This window comes from Rhamphochromis longiceps, linkage group LG1, assembly GCF_057381845.1.
Source record: "Rhamphochromis longiceps isolate RC_006_pf linkage group LG1, R_longiceps_female_GT1.1, whole genome shotgun sequence".
Classification (NCBI taxonomy): Eukaryota; Metazoa; Chordata; class Actinopteri; order Cichliformes; family Cichlidae; genus Rhamphochromis; species Rhamphochromis longiceps.
Window position 1 is genome coordinate 37,395,407 of NC_140557.1, and position 18,224 is coordinate 37,413,630.

Consider the following 18,224-nt stretch of genomic DNA (forward strand, 5'->3'; position numbering starts at 1 on the left):
GCAACATTCAGGTAAAAGTGTAAGAACAAATGATCTGTCAACAAAGGATAATGTTGGATCAGTGTTTCAATATTTATATCTTTTATTAGATGTACATGTGGTTGGGTTATTTGCCTTTTGGTTGAAAGTACACTGAGAGAGGACTTTTTTTTTTACTAGTGATCTTAATAATATTTTTTTTCACATTAATGTAATTTTTTCATCTAATTGAATACAATCTATTTGTGTATTATTGTCAGTCCAAAGAGGGAAAGAGGTATGGGGGGAACATGAGGAGAGAGTACAAGGTCAGGAAAAACCAGGTATGAAAACAGACAGGGAAGAGTGACAGGCAAAACAGAAACTGTTAACCTGCTTGAGAGACTTGACCACCAAAAGTGACAGATTTGCCAACCTCAAGGTGAGGTGACATGGTTTAAAATAAAATAAAAAATCTTCAGAGTCATAGTAGCATCTGCAGTAAAGATCTTTTCATACATTGTACCATAGGCAAAGTTGCCTCCATTTTTATAATTTTTTTTAATCAATATTTTGTACATTTGTACATTTCAAGGACTCTATTTTTGGAGTGTATTTTTATATATCTGTATTATATTATACATACACTTTAAAAGTGAATCTCTGTCCAAAAAATGCACTCAGTTTACTTTTTACTCACTATGAGCATCATTCATTATTCTCCCGCAGTAATTAAGGTTAGGATATGTATTTTTTTTTTTTTATTCCAATCCATTCTTCTTCTGCAGCATTTAAATAACCTTTATCAGATTTGATGGTTTTATTACAGACTTTAAAAAAGTGTTTTGCTTTTCTTTCACAAATGTGGGATTAAATTGTGTTAAAATGTACAAAACAGTGATGTCATGTTTTGTGATGAGGACCCAGGCACAGAGAGACTTGATGAATTTAAGAATGTTATGATTTAATACAGAAATTTGCAGACTTGCACAGAGACGGTAAAATTATGATGACTGATAATGGAGACGAAGACAACGACGAGGACAGGGAGGAACAGGGGTTTAAATGCACCAAAGAGACAGTCAGAGAGAACTCGGAACAACTGGAGACATTTAAGGATGCAGGGACTGACAGAGATGGGGAAGAAGTCTCATCTTGAAGTTTATCTTGCCTGGCTGGGCAGCTCTCTGGGTGCTCAGCACCCCCAAAGCTCTGATCCTAGAATCGCCCCTGCTTTCGGTTGTAAATAAAACAGCGAAGTAAACGTGACCCGACAGACAGAACCTGAGTGAATTAAGTCCAGCGTTTAACCACTAAGAGCTAAAACTCAGGTGAGGTTTCAAAGCTGTGTGCCGGTGATTGGACATCAGCCGCTGATAAAGTGGGTTCGCCTATAAAGTGCTCTGTAGGGAAACAAGCTCCAGCAGCTCTGCGCTCGGGGAAAATACTATGCGCCGACATTGCGTTATATCGAGCACAGTTAAACTGTGACTATCACCAGGTCACGTGGGCGTGTTTCTTGAACTAGCAGCAGGTGTTAAACAGCTGACAGGTGAGGAGGAGGATGCATGCAGGTAAACTGAGGGCCTGTTGAGCTGATCGCTGGTGTCGTGAGAAAAATGTCAGCTCGTTCTTTATGTTACAGAAGCACAGAGACACAAGACCAGGCGGAAAGAGACGATCGTTTGGTGAAAATGAGAATCTGCGAATGCAACATGTGGAACACGGAGAGTGAAATATGTAAACAAACCGGTTAACCCCCCTTTCCCCCAAAAAATCAAACAGTGAAGCTGGAACACCGGGGCTGTGAGCTCGGTGCACTCTGTCAGCTGTTAGCTGAGCACTTTTGCAAACATGTTCTATGTCGACAACCTGACCAGATGTGTGAAGATTACGGCGCTACATTCGCGGCTAAAACACTATTAAAAGTGTAGCTGGTGACAGAAAAACGGGGTATTTCAAACCTTTACACCACCAACATTGCTGCCTGTGATTTGAAATGCATTCTGAGATACCTGGCTGCCCCAAGTTCACACAAGCAATCGATTATCTAAGATCGACCTGTCTTGACTTACTTTGCACGGCAACCAATCAAATGTTATAGAAGCTGCAGTGGCCGCGTTCCCCCCCCAGTTTACTGGTGTCAAGCCAGCCTCCAATTCGAGACTTGCAGTCAAGCCAGCCTCCAGTTTGTTTTACGTTCCCTGTGTATTCAAAGTATTACGGGAATGGATGTGGAAACCGGATTTCAAAATAAAAGCCAACTTCGAGTGAATTAACAGATATGTTAAGAACATAATAACATATAATTTAGGCTTTTTTTTTTTTTTTACAAACTCTAATGTTAGATCTATATGACACAGCCTTGTGCCCTAGTTGTGCCCTGTCACTATCAAGGCCATCTTATTTTGGATTTCAAAGTAAAAGCCTTGTGAATCTTCATTTTTGAACTATTTCAATGACTTAATAATGCTCTTAAAAGCAAAAGTCGTATTTCCAAATACTATTTGAACTTTATATCAACACTTTCCAACCACAGTCTTTTTCACAGTGATACCATATCAATATCAAGTCATTCTGATTATGCCTTCCAAAATAAAAGCCTTTTTAAATTGTCCATAATTGACCTACCTTTCAGTGATTTCAAAATGCTCTAAAATGGAAATTTCCTGTTTCCACAGGGTAATTCCACTCCAGATCAACAGTATACAGCCCCACAGTGATACCATATCAATATCAAGTCATTCTGATTATGCCTTCCAAAATAAATGCCCTTTCAAATTGAGCATATACGACCTACTTTTTTAACGATTTCAAAATGTTCTTAAACAGAATTTTGCTGTTTCCACAGGATAATTTCACTTTAGGTCAACAGTATACAACCTCACGATGTTACCATGTCAATTTCAAGTCAGTCTGATTTTGCTTTTCAAAATAAAAGCTTTTTCAAATTGCCCATATACGACCTACTCTTTTAACGATTTCAAAATGCTCTTAAATGAAAAATTAATGTTTCAACAGGACAATTCCACTTTAGATCAACAGTATACAACCCCACAGAGATACGATGTTAAGATCAAGTCACTCTGATTTTGCCTTCCAAAATAAAAGTATTTTCAAATTGCCCGTAGACGACCTACTCTTTTAACGATTTCAAAATGCTCTTAAATTGAAGGATGCTGTTTCCACAGGATAATTCCACTTTAGATCAACAGTATCCAACCCGACAGTAAAACCATGTAAATTTCATGTTGGTCTGATTTCGCCTTTCAAATTAATGGCCCGTCGAATTTGTCCATATGTGATATACTCTTTCAATTATTTCAGAATGTTTTAAAAATGAAAATTGCTGTTTCAACACATATTGGGTTTTCATTTTGAAAAGCAAAATCAGACTCAATTGATTATGACAGAATTGAATCATAAAGATGATGTAAAAGGAAGCTGAAATTGTCACTAGGTTGTAATTGATAGTACGTTCATATTTCAAGTCTGTGGAAAGATGTCATTCTAAATAAAGAAATTACAAAACAGCTTGCAAACCATTTCCAGGGCGATTATTTTTAAAGCCAAAACAAGAAAGACTTGATTTTCACAGTGTACAACTTTGAGGGAGTATATTATTGATTTAGAGGAAAAATTATTGCATGGGAACAGGGATTTTCCTATTTAACAGCATTCTAATGTCACCGAAAAGTATGGTCACCAACTCCACTGTTAGATTATATGCAATGATATGTGTTGGCACAAACTGGTATTAATTCATAGAAGCTGGAACTTTCCATTTAATGCCATTCTGAAGTTGTGGAAAGAGAAGCTCCTATAAACAAAGTCAAAAGGCTTGTACTCTGAAATGAAAAACGAGATTGATTTGAGATTGAGATGTTACCACTGTAGAGGTTGTGTATGGTTTGCATGAACTCCAATTACTTAGTGGAAACAGTAATTGTCCTGTTAACAGCATCCGCGTTTAATTATTAAAAGTACCAAATGAACAATTATAATTCCGATACTGACGTGATAAAACTGTGGGGTTGTATACTGCCAATGTAGAGTGAAATGAACTTGTGGAAACAGCAACTTTGCTTTTAATAGGATTCTGAAGTCAGTGAAAGAGTGGGTCATACATGGACAATTTCAATGGACCATTACTTTGAAAGGCAAATTGACTTGATATCACCGTGATAGTGTGCACTGTCGATCTTGAGTGAAATTATCCCGTGGAAACAGCAATTTTCATTTTTAAAACATTCTGAAATAATTGAAAGAGTATATCACATATGGACAAATTCGACGGGCCATTAATTTGAAAGGTGAAATCAGACCAACATGAAATTTACATGGTTTTACTGCCGGGTTGGATACTGTTGATCTAAAGTGGAATTATCCTGTGGAAACAGCATCTTTCAATTTAAGAGCATTTTGAAATCGTTAAAAGAGTAGGTCGTCTACGGGCAATTTGAAAATATTTTTATTTTGGAAGGCAAAATCAGAGTGACTTGATCTTAACATCGTATCTCTGTGGGGTTGTATACTGTTGATCTAAAGTGGAATTGTCCTGTTGAAACATGAATTTTTCATTTAAGAGCATTTTGAAATCGTTAAAAGAGTAGGTCGTATATGGGCAATTTGAAAAGGCTTTTATTTTGGAAAGCAAAATCAGAATGACTTGAAATTGACATGGTAACATCGTGAGGTTGTATACTGTTGATTTAAAGTGAAATTATTCTGTGGAAACAGAAAATTTCCTTTTTAGAGCATTCTGAAATCACTGAAAGTTAGGTAAGTTATGGGCATTTTCAACAGGCCATTATTTTGGAAGGCAAAATCAGAATGACTTGAAATTGACATAGTACCATGGTGTGGTTGTACACTTTTGATCTAACATGGATTCATCCTGTGGAAAGAGCAATTTTCATTTTTAGAGCGTTCTGAATTCTTTAAAAGAGTAGGTCGTATATCGGCAATTTGAAAAGTCTTTTATTTTGGAAGGCAACATCAGACTGATTTGATATTGATATGGTATCACTGTGGGGTTGGATACTATTGATCCAAAGTGGAATTATGCTGTGGAAACAGCAATTTTCCATCTTAGAGCATTTTGAATTCGCTCCAAGAGTAAGTCATATATGGGCAAATTGAAAATGCTTTTATTTTGAAAAGCAAAATCAGACTGACTTGAAATTGACATGGTAACATCGTGAGGTTGTATACTGTTGATCTAAAGTGGAATTACCCTGTGGAAACTGAAATCTTCCTTTTTAGAGCATTCTGAAATCACTGAAAGTTAAGTAAATTATGGGCATTTTCAACAGGCCATTATTTTGGAAGGCATAATCAGAATTACTTGAAATTGATATGGTATCACTGAGGGGCTGTATACTGTTGACCTAAAGTGAAATTATCCTGTGGAAACAGCAATTTTCACTTTTAGAGCATTTTGAAATCTTTAAAAGAGTAGGTCGTATCTTGGCAATTTGAAAAGTCTTTTATTTTGAAAGGCATAATCAGAATGACTTGATATTGATATGGTATCACTGTGGGGTTGTATACTGTTGATCTGGAGTTGAATTACCCTGTGGAAACAGGAATTTTCCATTTTAGAGCATTTTGAAATCACTGAAAGGTAGGTCAATTGTGAACAATTTGAAAAGGCTTTTACTTTGGAAAGCAAAATCAGAATGACTTGATATTGATATGGTATCACTGTGGGGCTGTATACTGTTGATCTAAAGTGGAATTACCCTGTGGAAACAGGAATTTTCCATTTTAGAGCATTTTGAAATTGTTCCAGGATCAAGTCAGATATGGGCAGTTTGAAAATGCTTTTATTTTTGAAAGCAAAATCAGAATGACTTGATATTGATATGGTAACATCGTGAGGTTGTATACTGTTGACCTAAAGTGAAATTATCCTGTGGAAACAGCAAAATTCTGTTTAAGAACATTTTGAAATCGTTAAAAAAGTAGGTCGTATATGCTCAATTTGAAAGGGCATTTATTTTGGAAGGCATAATCAGAATGACTTGATATTGATATGGTATCACTGTGGGGCTGTATACTGTTGATCTGGAGTGGAATTACCCTGTGGAAACAGGAATTTTCCTTTTTAGTGCATTTTGAAATCACTGAAAGTTAGGTCAATTATGGACAATTTAAGAAGGCTTTTATTTTGGAAGGCATAATCAGAATGACTTGATATTGATATGGTATCACTGTGGGGCTGTATACTGTTGATCTAAGGTGGAATTACCCTGTGGAAACAAGAATTTTTCATTTTAGAGCATTTTGAATCGTTAAAAGATTAAGTCAAATATCAGCAATTTCAAAGGGCCATTACTATGAAAGGCAAAATCAGACTGACTTGATATTGATATGGTATCACTGTGAAAAAGACTGTGGTTGGAAAGTGTTGATATAAAGTTCAAATAGTATTTGGAAATACGACTTTTGCTTTTAAGAGCATTATTAAGTCATTTAAAGAGTAGTTCAAAAATGAAGATTCACAGGGCTTTTACTTTGAAATCCAAAATAAGATGGCCTTGATAGTGACAGGGCACAATTAGGGTACAAGGCTGTGTCATATAGATCTAACATTAGAGTTTGTAAAAAAAAAAAAGCCTAAATTATATGTTATTATGTTCTTAACATATCTGTTAATTCACTCGAAGTTGGCTTTTATTTTGAAATCCGGTTTCCACATCCATTCCCGTAATACTTTGAATACACAGGGAACGTAAAACAAACTGGAGGCTGGCTTGACTGCAAGTCTCGAATTGGAGGCTGGCTTGACACAAGTCCCAGTTTGATGGGTGAGGCTGACAGATAAGATGATTTCAACGCGAGACATGAAGGGGACAATAGTGCCAAAATGAATTAATTAAATACATTATTAAATAATTAATTAAATGTGCCAATAATGAATTCATTATTTACAATGTTTATTTATTGCCACATTTAATTAATTACACTCAACAAAAATATAAATGCAACACCTTTGTTACTGCTCCCATTCCCCATGGGATGGACGTAGAGACCTAAAATTCATTCCAGATACACAATATAACCATCCCTCCCAAACAGTGGTCACAAATCAGTCCAAATGTGTGGTATTGGGCACATCTGCTATATTGAGATAATCCATCCCACCTCACAGGTGTGCCACATCAGGATGCTGATCTGACATCATGAGTAGTGCACAGGTGTACCTCAGACTGCCCACAACAAAAGGCCACCCTGGAATGTGCAGTTTCTTGCGCTATTGGGGGTCTGGGGACCCAGAACCGGTCAGTATCTGGTGTGACCACCATTTGCCTCATGCAGTGCAACACATCGTCACATGGAGTCTATCAGATTGTCAATTGTGGCCTGTGGAATGTTGGTCCACTCCACTTCAATGGCTGTGCGAGGTTGTTGGATATTCGTGGGAACTGGTACACGCTGTCGTATACGCCGGTCAAGCACATCCCGAACATGCTCAATGGGTGACATGTCCGGTGAGTATGCTGGCCATGCAAGAACTGGGACATTCTCAGCTGCCATCTGCCCTGAACAATGTGAACCATGATTCATCCGTGAAGCGCACACCTCTCCAACGTGCCAGACGCCATAGAATGTGAGCATTTGCCCACACAAGTCTGTTACGGCGACAAGCTGGAGTCAGGTCAAGACCCCAATGAGGACGACGGGCATGCAGTTGAGCGTCCCTGAGACGGTTTCTGACAGTTTGTGCAGAAATTGTTTGGTTGTGCAAACCAATTGTTCCAGCAGCTGTCTGAGTGGCTGGTCTCAGACGATCTTGGTGGTGAACCTGCTGGATGTGGAGGTCCTGGGCTGGTGTGGTTACACGAGGTCTGCGGTTGTGAGGCTGGTTGGATGTGCTGCCATATTCTCTGAAACGCCTGTGGAGACGGCTTATGGTTGAGAAATGAACATTCAATGCACGGGCGACAGATCTGGTTGACATTCCTGCTGTCAGCATGCCAATTGCACGCTCCCTCATTGCTTGTGGCATCTGTGGCATTTTGCTGTGAGACAAAACTGCACATTCCAGGGTGGCCTTTTGTTGTGGGCAGTCTGAGGTACACCTGTGCACTACTCATGATGTCAGATCAGCATCCTGATGTGGCACACCTGTGAGGTGGGATGGATTATCTCAATATGGCAGATGTGCCCACTACCACACATTTGGACTGATTTGTGACCACTGTTTGGGAGGGATGGTTATATTGTGTATCTGGAATGAATTTTAGGTCTCTACGTCCATCCCATGGGGAATGGGAGCAGTAACAAAGGTGTTGCGTTTATATTTTTGTTGAGTGTATTTAATGGTGTGTTTAATGAATTCATTATGTCAGTCCTGGCGTTCCATACGACCCAACCAGAGCCTCTGATGTCAAACATGTTTGTGCTACACACTGGCTAAACCTGTGAGAACCCTCTGAAAACTTTGGGGTTTGTGTGTCTTGATATGTTTTTAAAAATAATCTCCAAATGGGCTCCACAAAATGTTAGAGGGCAGCCTTTTTTTCCCCAACCAGTTTCTTTGTTGTCTTTCCTCCATCTACTCAGATACAAGAGTCTTTGAGTGAAAAATGTATTCATTTATTTTTCTTGCTTCCAAAATCAGCCGTGATATGACGTTTCTGTGATTTCAAACATGTAACCTAAAGCCCCTCTCAGACACTCATTCCTTTTCTCATAATCTGATGGCAGCATTTTTCAGCAGGAGTCATCACGGCAACTTTACCAGGATAGACCCATATGTGCAGATCTGAACGTGACACAAGCCTGAAACTGAAGCGCACAAAGACTTACGCCTGCACACGTGCTAATCCTTAGTTTGCTCTGTTAATGAGAATAGTGGAGAAAACCAAACATTCAAAAGTTCAGTTGCACGTCACCAGAGACGTGACGGTGTCACGCATGTAGGCAAACATGGTGTAACACAGCTGTTACTATAGAGCAGGGGTGGGCAATTCCAGGCCTTGAGGGCCGGTGTCTTGCAGGTTTTAGATCTCACCTTGGGTCAACACACCTGAATCACATGATTAGCTCGTTACCAGGCCTCTGGAGAACTGCAGGAGCTAATTTAGCCATTTAAATCAGCTGTGTTGGTTCAAGGACACATCTAAAACCTGCAGGGACACCGGCCCTCGAAGCCTGGAGTTGCCCACCCCTGCTATAGAGGGTTTGTCTGAATGAAGCCATGAAAAATGTGTCACTGAAACCTTTTCATGTCCAAAAAGGGGCTTTAAAGTCCTGACAGCCTGAAATCTTTATGAATTAGCTTAAAAAACACAAACAGCATAGAGACATATACAGAAACATTTAGGAAAAGGAAAAAAAAAAAAAAAGACCGAGGGAACAGTGTGAGTCTGTGTGAAATTACACTAATCGCAGCAATATATTTTCTAAACAAAGTGCAATACAGTCATACATATATGGCCTGCAGCTCCAGATTGCATAACTTTATAAAGCTAAACTTCTTATTCAACTTTTTCCTCTAAAAAACAACAATGTGCAGTATAAGATATGGACAATACTATTAGAATAACTGTAAAATTATACAGCCAAAGTAGTGTTGGTTTGACTGTTCTCAGTGACAGGCAAACATCAAAAAGCTTCCTCAGGCCTTTGCTCTCAAACATTTAACACATAATATATTAATGCCTTCATTTACATGGACAAGCAGAGCGCTGTGAAAGGTAGTGACACTTGTTGAACGAGACCTCAACTTTAACCAATCAGAGCGGAGAGGTCAAAGGTTGGTGGTGGTGGAGTTCAGGATGCCGTGCTGGATCTTGGCGTCAGAGGCCTTGGACAGGTCTCGCTGTGGAAAAACGAGCAGGCGTGAGCGTGACGTCACATACGTGTGCGGGCCGTTGGAGAAGACAAGACACACACTGTTAGTGTAAATCAGACAATCACACAGATATTAAAGTGCTGCTCATCTAAGTAGTGCTAGCAGCAACAGCAGTGCAGATGAATAAAGGTGTCTAAACACTGAACTTGCATTAGCCGTCGCTGACATGTCGGCACACCCAACAACGGTTAATGGTGACATTTTGGAGAACCTTCAGTGACGATGGCAGCAAAAGCCAATCACAGAAGCCCAAAGAGAGCCTCGTTTAGCTGTTAGTATGAGCTCAGCTAGCTGCTCTCACATGTACGTGCTTCCTCTGTGGACAGGGTCATGATTGTGGATTTGTTTAGTTTGCTTGTGCTGTCACAGTGAAGACTTGATGAAATAAAGTAAACTCAAAACAGCTTTGGATTATTTACAGTCTAAAATAAATCTTTATTCACGTCACACTGCTCTTCGTGGAGCCCCTCAGTTGGACAATGTGTTTCAGCTCCTTCGAGCCAAATCTCTTCTGATCCGATAAGCAGAAAAGTTGAACAGGAGATGGACGGGAGCTCCTGCGCTCACAGTCACTAATGTAGACCCCACAGCTCCACACTAAGGAGGTTCCCAGTCTATGACATGCAGCGCAAAGAAACCTGATACAGAGGGCTCAGAAGCCTTGATTCACATCCACTATATCAATGATTAGTAAATTAACACAGTGTCTGAGTAACCCACTGTTAATCTATGCTACCCATAAATCTGTGCCATCACGTTTAAGAAAGTTAATTGCTAATTTTATCTTTAAGGTGATTTCTGTCTTTGGTTTGAAGCATGCAGTTAGAGCAGATTAAGGCAATTAGTTAGGATTATGCAAAGTTTCAGGACTTTAAACACACCTTGATTGAATAGATTCAGTGCTGACCAAGTCCCTCTAAAATACAAATGTACAGCATAAGCATTATCGTGTACTTCATCCTTGACTTTATGCCTTAAAATGTTATTGCACAGAAACAGAGGGACCAAAATAATAAAGACATGCAGAGACAAAAGTGTTAAATTACCACAAACTCTGAATATGTGCTGGCAACAGAGGCTATGCTGAAGTTACGCTGTGGACTAGCAGGAGTCAGCAACGCACCCCTCAGAGGGCTGCTGCCCTTCAGCTGGGCCTCATTCTCTTTGTTGCATCCCTGCAGTCTCGGGTGGGGGGGTTTACAGCCCCCCGGTGTCCGCACTGCCAGGGTCTGATGGAGGAGGACAGAGTCACATCAGAGAAATACAGAGTTGTTGCTTCTTTACACCAACTCACTCAATTCCCCAAAGCACTGATAAATACACTGTTTGTACTTTAATTCATTCAAACAGAATATTTTTAAATCATGAAAGGTTTCTGCACCACTGAGACGAAGAATAAGACAACACGTGTAAACGTCCTGAAGCATTTATAGGCATGCTCTGCTGATAAGTAAAATATAACAGTCGCACAACACGATGCAACTATGGTACATTTTAGCATGAAGCAGTAAAATAGACAGGTTATAATAAGTTAGGCAATTGGTGTCTATATCGAGCTGATGGATCAATTTGACCACTTTGTGTTTAACTGACTCCAAAGACAAACCAGGAAAAACATCGAACATATTTTACGTCCGAGGCTCAAATATCAGTGAGCATGCTTTCGATGTGAACAAGTTTCCCAAAAATCAAGCCAACCTTGTTTGCTGAGAGGGGAGGGCGCGGCGCCGGCGAGCGGCAGACAGTCCCACCATAGACAGAGCGCATTGTGCTGTTAGAGGTGCCACTAGAGATGCTGGAGGTCGCATTACCCTGATAAGAGAGACGAAGCAGGGTCAGTACTGCAGAGACGGCGGCTTAATTACAGCAAGAATCAAAACCCTGACTACAAGCTGACATTTACCATCTTTTGTGATTTATTTGGGGTGGCGGTGCCCAGGAACCTGCGCTTGGTTGGGGTTCGTACTGCGGTTCCATACAACATGTCCTCCTCCGTTTGTTTGCTTTTCTTAATGTGCTGCAGAGATTGTGGAAAGACAAATCATCAGCACCCTTAGCAAACACCGTGGGTAAGCTTTTAATACAAACACACTCTTACCCTCTCCAGCTTCTCCTTCTCCTTCTCTATTCGGTGCAGCTCCCACTGCTCCTCCACGTACTGCAGAAACTTCTGGCCGTTTACTTGAAAGTCTCGACCCTGCTCCTGTTCCCACGTGTCGATCTGGGCTTTTAATCTCTTTTCAATCTTTAAAAAGGAAAGACGCGCGCACACACACGCGATTAATGCTACAGGATATTATCAGCTCAGGAAAGAGGTGGCTTTGCTCTTTACCTTTGGCAGGCTTTTAAGCAGGTCAGATCTCTGTTTCTCCTCTTTGAGAAGATTTCCTCCTCTGTTAGTGAACCTCGATGGATCTGTTGCTTTTTTCTGAAGAAAAGAAAGAAAGTGAAAGAAATGGAGATGGACCTGGAAGCAGCATTACCAAATAGAACATGTTCATTAAGGGAGTGACAAATGTTTCCAAATGAATTCAGAAATGTTCATTTAAAGTGATGAAACATGGATATTCATGTTTTATTTGTATGAACTTTTCCTGCCACACATGTTCATAATCTGTATAACAGATTTATAATTAAAAACAATTATCTGAGTGAGATTTAAGACCAGTCACAGCACATACAGAGGTCCATAAATATTTTGAGACAACTTGTTTCTAATGTTGGTTCTGTACATCACCACAGTGAATTTTAAATGAAACGACTCAGATGCAGATCAAGTGCAGACTTTCAGCTTAAATTCAGTGGGTTGAACAAAAAGACTGGATAAAAATGTGACCAAATAAAGCATTTTAACACAACCCCTTCATTTCAGGGGCTCAAAGGTCATTGGACAAACTAATAGTTGCTTGTAAACTGTTTGCTGGCTTTGACAGCCTGAAGTCTTGAACATCCCCAGATGCTGGTTTCCTCCTTTTTAAAGCTCTGCCAGGCCTTTGCTGCAGCGCGTTTCACTTCCTGTTTGTTTGTGAAGTTTAGTCTTCAACAAGTAAAACGCTCAGTTGGGTTAAGAGCAGCTGACTTACTTGGCCAATAAAGAATATTCCTCTTCTTTGCATTAATAAACTGCTGGCTTGCTTTGGCTGTATGTTCTGGCTTGTGGTCCATCTGTATTATGAAACACCGGCTAATCAATCTGACTGCATTTAGCTGGATTTGAGCAGACAGTCTCTGAACACCTCAGAGTTCATTCAGCTGCTCCTGTGTCCCTGTGCTTCAGTCCATGACGCCGTGTGTCACCGATGATGTGGTGTGCTTTGGATCATCAGCTGTTCCACACCTTCCATTCAGGTAGAGGTTGATGTCGGTTTCATCTGTTTGTCCAGATCTGTGCTGGCTTTTTGAGATGACTTCTTTTTTGCACCTTGCAATGAACCCTCTGCATTTACTTTCATGCAGTCTTCTCCTTTATGGTAGACTTGGATACTGATAAGCCTACCTCCTACCTTCCTCCTGGAGAGTGTTATTCACTTTGTGAAGAATTTCTCATCACCATGGAAATGATTCTGCGATCACATTGATGTCTGTGGACATCCAGGTCTTTGTGTTGCTGAGTTCCCCACAGCTTTCTTTCTTTCTTGCACCAAACTGTAGATTTTGCCGCTCCTAATATTGCAGTAATTTCTTGGATGGATGTTTTTTTTCTTCACAGCTTAAGGATGGATCGTTTCACCTGCATGGAGCGCTCCTTTGACCAATGTGGTCTGTTTACAGCAAAATCTTCCAAATGCAAGCACCGCACCTCAAACTGCAGGCTTTTTATCTGCTTAATTAATAATGATATAACGGAGGAATCGCACACACCTGCCCATGGTCCCTTTAAAAAAAAAAAAAAAAAAACGTGGAGGAGCTTCAGCTCCTAAACACGTCAGAGACTCTAGAATGAAAGCTGAGTCTACACATCGTGTCCATGATCTAACTATAATTCAAATGTTTCAGTAGACATAAAACAACCTAATTTTGTGTCAGTGTTATACATGGACGTAGCTTCCTGTCAAACTCACCTCCAGCTCCAGGAAGAGTCTCCAGCTTTGCTCCCACTGCTGAACCCCTTCAAAAAGCTCTTTGTGATCCTCATAATGCTGCTTCAAGCGCTGGATCTCAGCATCGTGCAGACTTAACAGATCTTCAGTAAAGTCCTCTAAAACAATCAGTCAGCTTCAGTTTAAAAAACTGAACAAAAGGCGAAAAGAATGTGTGACAAACAAGAAAACCCACCACTAAAATATGGTGTGAAAGCCTGCCGCTGGTCTGTGCTGAGGAAGCACTTCTCCCAGAAGACAGCGATCTCAGAGCGGATGGCATCTATGACATTGCGGATGTTCTGCAGTTTGAGCTCCTCGAGACGCTGGACTTCTGTTTGTAACTGAGGAGGACAAATAAAGATCAAACAACACGGAAAAACAGCAGCCACAGAACTGGAACTCACAGCTGTCCACAAAGAACAGGAAAAATAATCTGCAGCATCTTCTCACCGCGTCCAAATTCCTCTTCTTGGACGTGACCATGTGTTGGCTGAAAGCCTCCCTTTCCTCCTGTGGAACCTGCAGTCTGTCCCACAGCTGCTGGATCTTCTCTCTGTGACTCTCACACATGGCCTCGTTCTCTGCCTTGTGTTCCTCAAGCTGCAAGATCAACACAGCATCAGTTAGCAACTCAACAGGTTGGGCTGAAATGACGATTTATGCAAAAAAAGAAAAAGATTCTGCTCACCTGGCAAAGAAGCAGTTTGAGTGATGTAATGTTGTCTCTAGAGAGGCAAAAAGAGTCCTCATCCTCACAGACCACGTCCTTCTCAAAGCTGGTTTCGGGGACACGGTCCAGCTCCTCCATGTATAAAATGATCTGCTTTTTGAGCTCCGTGAACTCAGCGTGTCGCTTCACCTGGAAACATGAAGCAGTCAAAATGTGACGTAACAAAGAGGAAGAAACAAAACCTGCTCATCAAACAGTGCTGCACCCAGACTGATCTCAGCCTGTCCAGTGACATCTCTCCTGCTTGTAGCAGTGTTCATCCCACAGTTTCTCTTCATGCAGCCACATTAATGTTCTGTTAGAGGTGTGGTTTGAACTATGAGGTCCTACCCTCTCTTCGTTCTGGTTGGCGATGTGCTGGTGGAAGTTGTCCAGTGTTTCCAGTGAGGGGACGGAGTCGGGAGCGATGTCGTACGGCACGGAGCACAGGACGTCGCACAGGTCCTGGTCCTGCTCCAGCAGAGCCTTCAGCTGCTGCATCCGCTGAGCCTTCTCCTTTATCAGGGCCTCCACCTGTGTGCGGATGTTCTTCTCTTGCTGGAGCATGCTGATGCCAGCCTCTTCCTTAATATGCAAACAAATTTAACAGCAAAAAGTTTTGTTTTTTTTTTAAAGTCACTAAATTGTCATTAAAGACATCAGCTGGTAACTACAGGCATGAAGTTAGAAATGGTTTTACAGCAAAAGGAGGAAGCAGGTTAGGCTTGTTGAATATCAATGATATAATCAGTCATTTGCCAAGGAAGATGCTCGATGACGTGTAATTAAATGTTTGATTCAGTTTCCAGTTAAACACGTTGAGATGGAAACGCGCTGTTACCTCGAACACGGGCAGCTGAAGCTCCAAGCAGAGTTTCTCCATTTCTGTTTTGCATGTCTGAAGGCTAAGGATGAGCCTCTTTTTCAGAGATTCCTCTTCTTGAATCATCATGTCTAATAAATTCTGTTGGAGAAACACAGCAAATCAAACAGGAGTTTAGTGTAAATATCAAAATTCTCTTCAACAGCTGATCACGCACCTAAATAATCACGCTTCCTGTAATTATTTAGGAAACAGTCATTTCAATTTCCATTTCAGTTCATGAAATCCAGATATAATCGGCAACAAAGACTTTGGTGGTTAGCATACTGCTCCTTGTAAAGGTAAACCAAAGAGCTAGCACAGTTCTTCGTTTTAAAATGCACATTAGGATAGCAACAACTTACCCAAACTATGGTATCTGTTTAGATATTAGTTCTGATGTTTCTACTGAAATAAGGGGGATAAAATAAATTTTGAACAATCACCAATTCTAGTTGGGACTGAATCAGCTGATATTAATTTGCACTGAGTGGCAAAAATTGCTTTCAGTCCTGATGCACTTCTGCTGGTGTCATGACTTTCCTTGGCTTTGAATTCTTTGCATGTGTGGATTGGACAGGTTGTTACTGACTTCTGGTGAAAACTTCATGTCAATAGCACAGAAATATATTTACTTCCAGATGCATCTGATCTGCAGATAACTTTAACTCCATTGTAGTTTTTAGACTATAATAGGCATCACTACAGTGGCTATCAGCTTCCTTTCCGAAGCGGAGCTTTCAACTCTGAACAAACTCATAAAATGTTGTGTTTCATGGGTCACATGACTCCTCTCCCACACAAAATGAGCTGCATGTCTACTCCAATCAGATGATGACAAAATGATCTTCTATAAAGAATCTGAAAAAAATAAACAGTAAAATGTAAGTGTTGCAAAAGATCAAGCAATGGATGCTGCAGCAACCTGACGATGCAGCACACAGAGCAGTGAAATAAACTCTCAGTGCTGCTGTTTATTTCTAAGGTTAGTGCTGCACACATAACAGTGAAACATTAAATGTTACCACAGCATAATGAAGGAGACGCTTTACTTTGTAGTCAGATCAGCAACAAACTGATGTTGCTGACCGAACAGGCAGAGGTGATGCGCCCTGCGCTCTAGTGGCTGCAGCTGCAGTGTAAAAGCCATCTGCTGCGACCGGCTGAGGTATTAATATCATCAGAGCTGTAAATATTTTCCACTGCCAAAGATCTCTTAGTAACAAGCCTTGCCACTCTACAGTCATATTGAAATATTTCTGAGTACTTGTTCAGGCAGATATTTTGAAGCGTTGTCTAAATTAGGGTTGTCCAAACTCCCCTGATGTCAGCAAGTCAAAAAAAGAGCATGAGATAGCAAAGGGTGAACATCACAGAGAACTTGTCATTGACAAAGAGCACAGCTGTTCCACAAAGATGTAAGAGACAGGTTTTTCTTTTTGCCACAGTGATGCACACGTAACGTCTACAGAGTTCACGAAGTGTTTAAAAAAACAAAAAAACAAACAAACAAACACACAATTTACATTTATTTTAAAGGAATGCACTCATGTTTCTTAAGAGGTCTCATGTTGCACTCTTCTTTAGATAGAACTTTATTAATCCCTCGGGTGGGTTCCTCTGGGAAATTCGATTCGAAATTCTGTTCTGCAAATGGATGATTCATTAAGTGTGACCGTTTTTATCCACCGAAGATCAAACTGAGCAGCATGTAAACAACAGATAATTCGAACAGAAAAACTACAATCTGATGACAAACTGCTCACAGGTGTGATGACTTTGCCCAAACACAAGGCTTTAAAAAGCCCCTCCCCCGGGAAGTTTACCTTCTCCCACTACCTTTGCTATTGCAGATTTTCCGGATTCTTTGAATGTCTCCAGTCTCGTTTCGCTCATAATGAATGCAAGCATCAATCCCATCCTTCTTTATTGCTGTCATTCAGATTTACACTCACCCAAAGCACCCTGCACCATCCTACACCATGATAGGACCCAGACTCCGTGAAACACCACTAGCCTAAAACTTAAACCCGGTCACAATCCAGCAGGTGCATTTGAGTCACTGACACATCAGCAGTGATCAGAGGTTACACATACTGTTACATGTGAAATGGTCTCACCTTTATGTGACTTTTGACTACATTAGTTCTCTGTAGTCTCTGGTCCTCCGGGATGCCGATCTCCTCCCAAATGTCCTTCAGGTGGCACAGCGCTTTATTCAGGCACGACACAGCCTCCGCTGCGAGTACCTCGCTAAAAACAAACGCAGGAGACACCGTCGTTTATTAATACAGGATTCACAAGCTATCGATAATCCAGCCGTTCGTAACATTATAACAACAACAGGATTTTTGTGGAACACGCACACATCAATTACGAACTGCCTTTGACATTAGCTAACAGTAAGCTGCTAAGAGCCCAATATATAGTTTACAAACACTGACTCCACTGCGAGAAACAAAGAGACTTAAACATACCTTTTCCTCATCGTTAAATTCCAGAGCCCGTTATAATTACAGGTAAAAACCGTTTAAAACACCTGTGGAAAAGTCAAGCCTCAGACGGCCGCTTCTCTCCTGCGCCCAGTCCGTTTGTACACAGTTCAAAATACGCGACTCGCAGCGTCCCGCTCTCCGATTGGCCCGTGCTGCCAGTGCGCTCGTTTTGTTACACCACATCGGGCCGCCAGGGTTTCTTCTACCCATTGCATGCAATGAACTGCACGTCGTCAAGAAAACAAACGCAACG

General features: G+C 40.7%; 1 protein-coding gene across 4 annotated transcripts; it reads right to left on the reverse strand.

Annotated features, from left to right (window-relative positions):
* Positions 1–8,546: 8,546 nt before the first annotated feature.
* prc1b (protein regulator of cytokinesis 1b) lies at positions 8,547–18,204 on the reverse strand. Of its 4 annotated transcripts, none has more exons than XM_085408205.1 (15): positions 17,954–18,204; positions 17,597–17,729; positions 15,456–15,578; positions 14,966–15,199; positions 14,594–14,764; positions 14,356–14,505; positions 14,099–14,246; positions 13,885–14,021; positions 12,156–12,251; positions 11,922–12,068; positions 11,727–11,840; positions 11,522–11,635; positions 10,947–11,052; positions 10,705–10,739; positions 8,547–9,790 (listed from the first exon to the last, which is right to left on the reverse strand). In XM_085408205.1, the coding sequence occupies exons 1-14, from the start codon at positions 17,962–17,964 to the stop codon at positions 10,720–10,722; spliced, it is 1,704 nt and encodes a 567-aa protein (XP_085264331.1). In that variant the 5' UTR covers positions 17,965–18,204; the 3' UTR covers positions 8,547–9,790; positions 10,705–10,719. The 4 variants fall into 4 exon arrangements, with proteins under 4 accessions (XP_085264331.1, XP_085264306.1, XP_085264323.1 ...); XM_085408180.1 differs by having other exon boundaries at positions 10,870–11,052; XM_085408197.1 differs by lacking the exon at positions 10,705–10,739.
* Between the last annotated feature and the right edge of the window lie 20 nt (positions 18,205–18,224).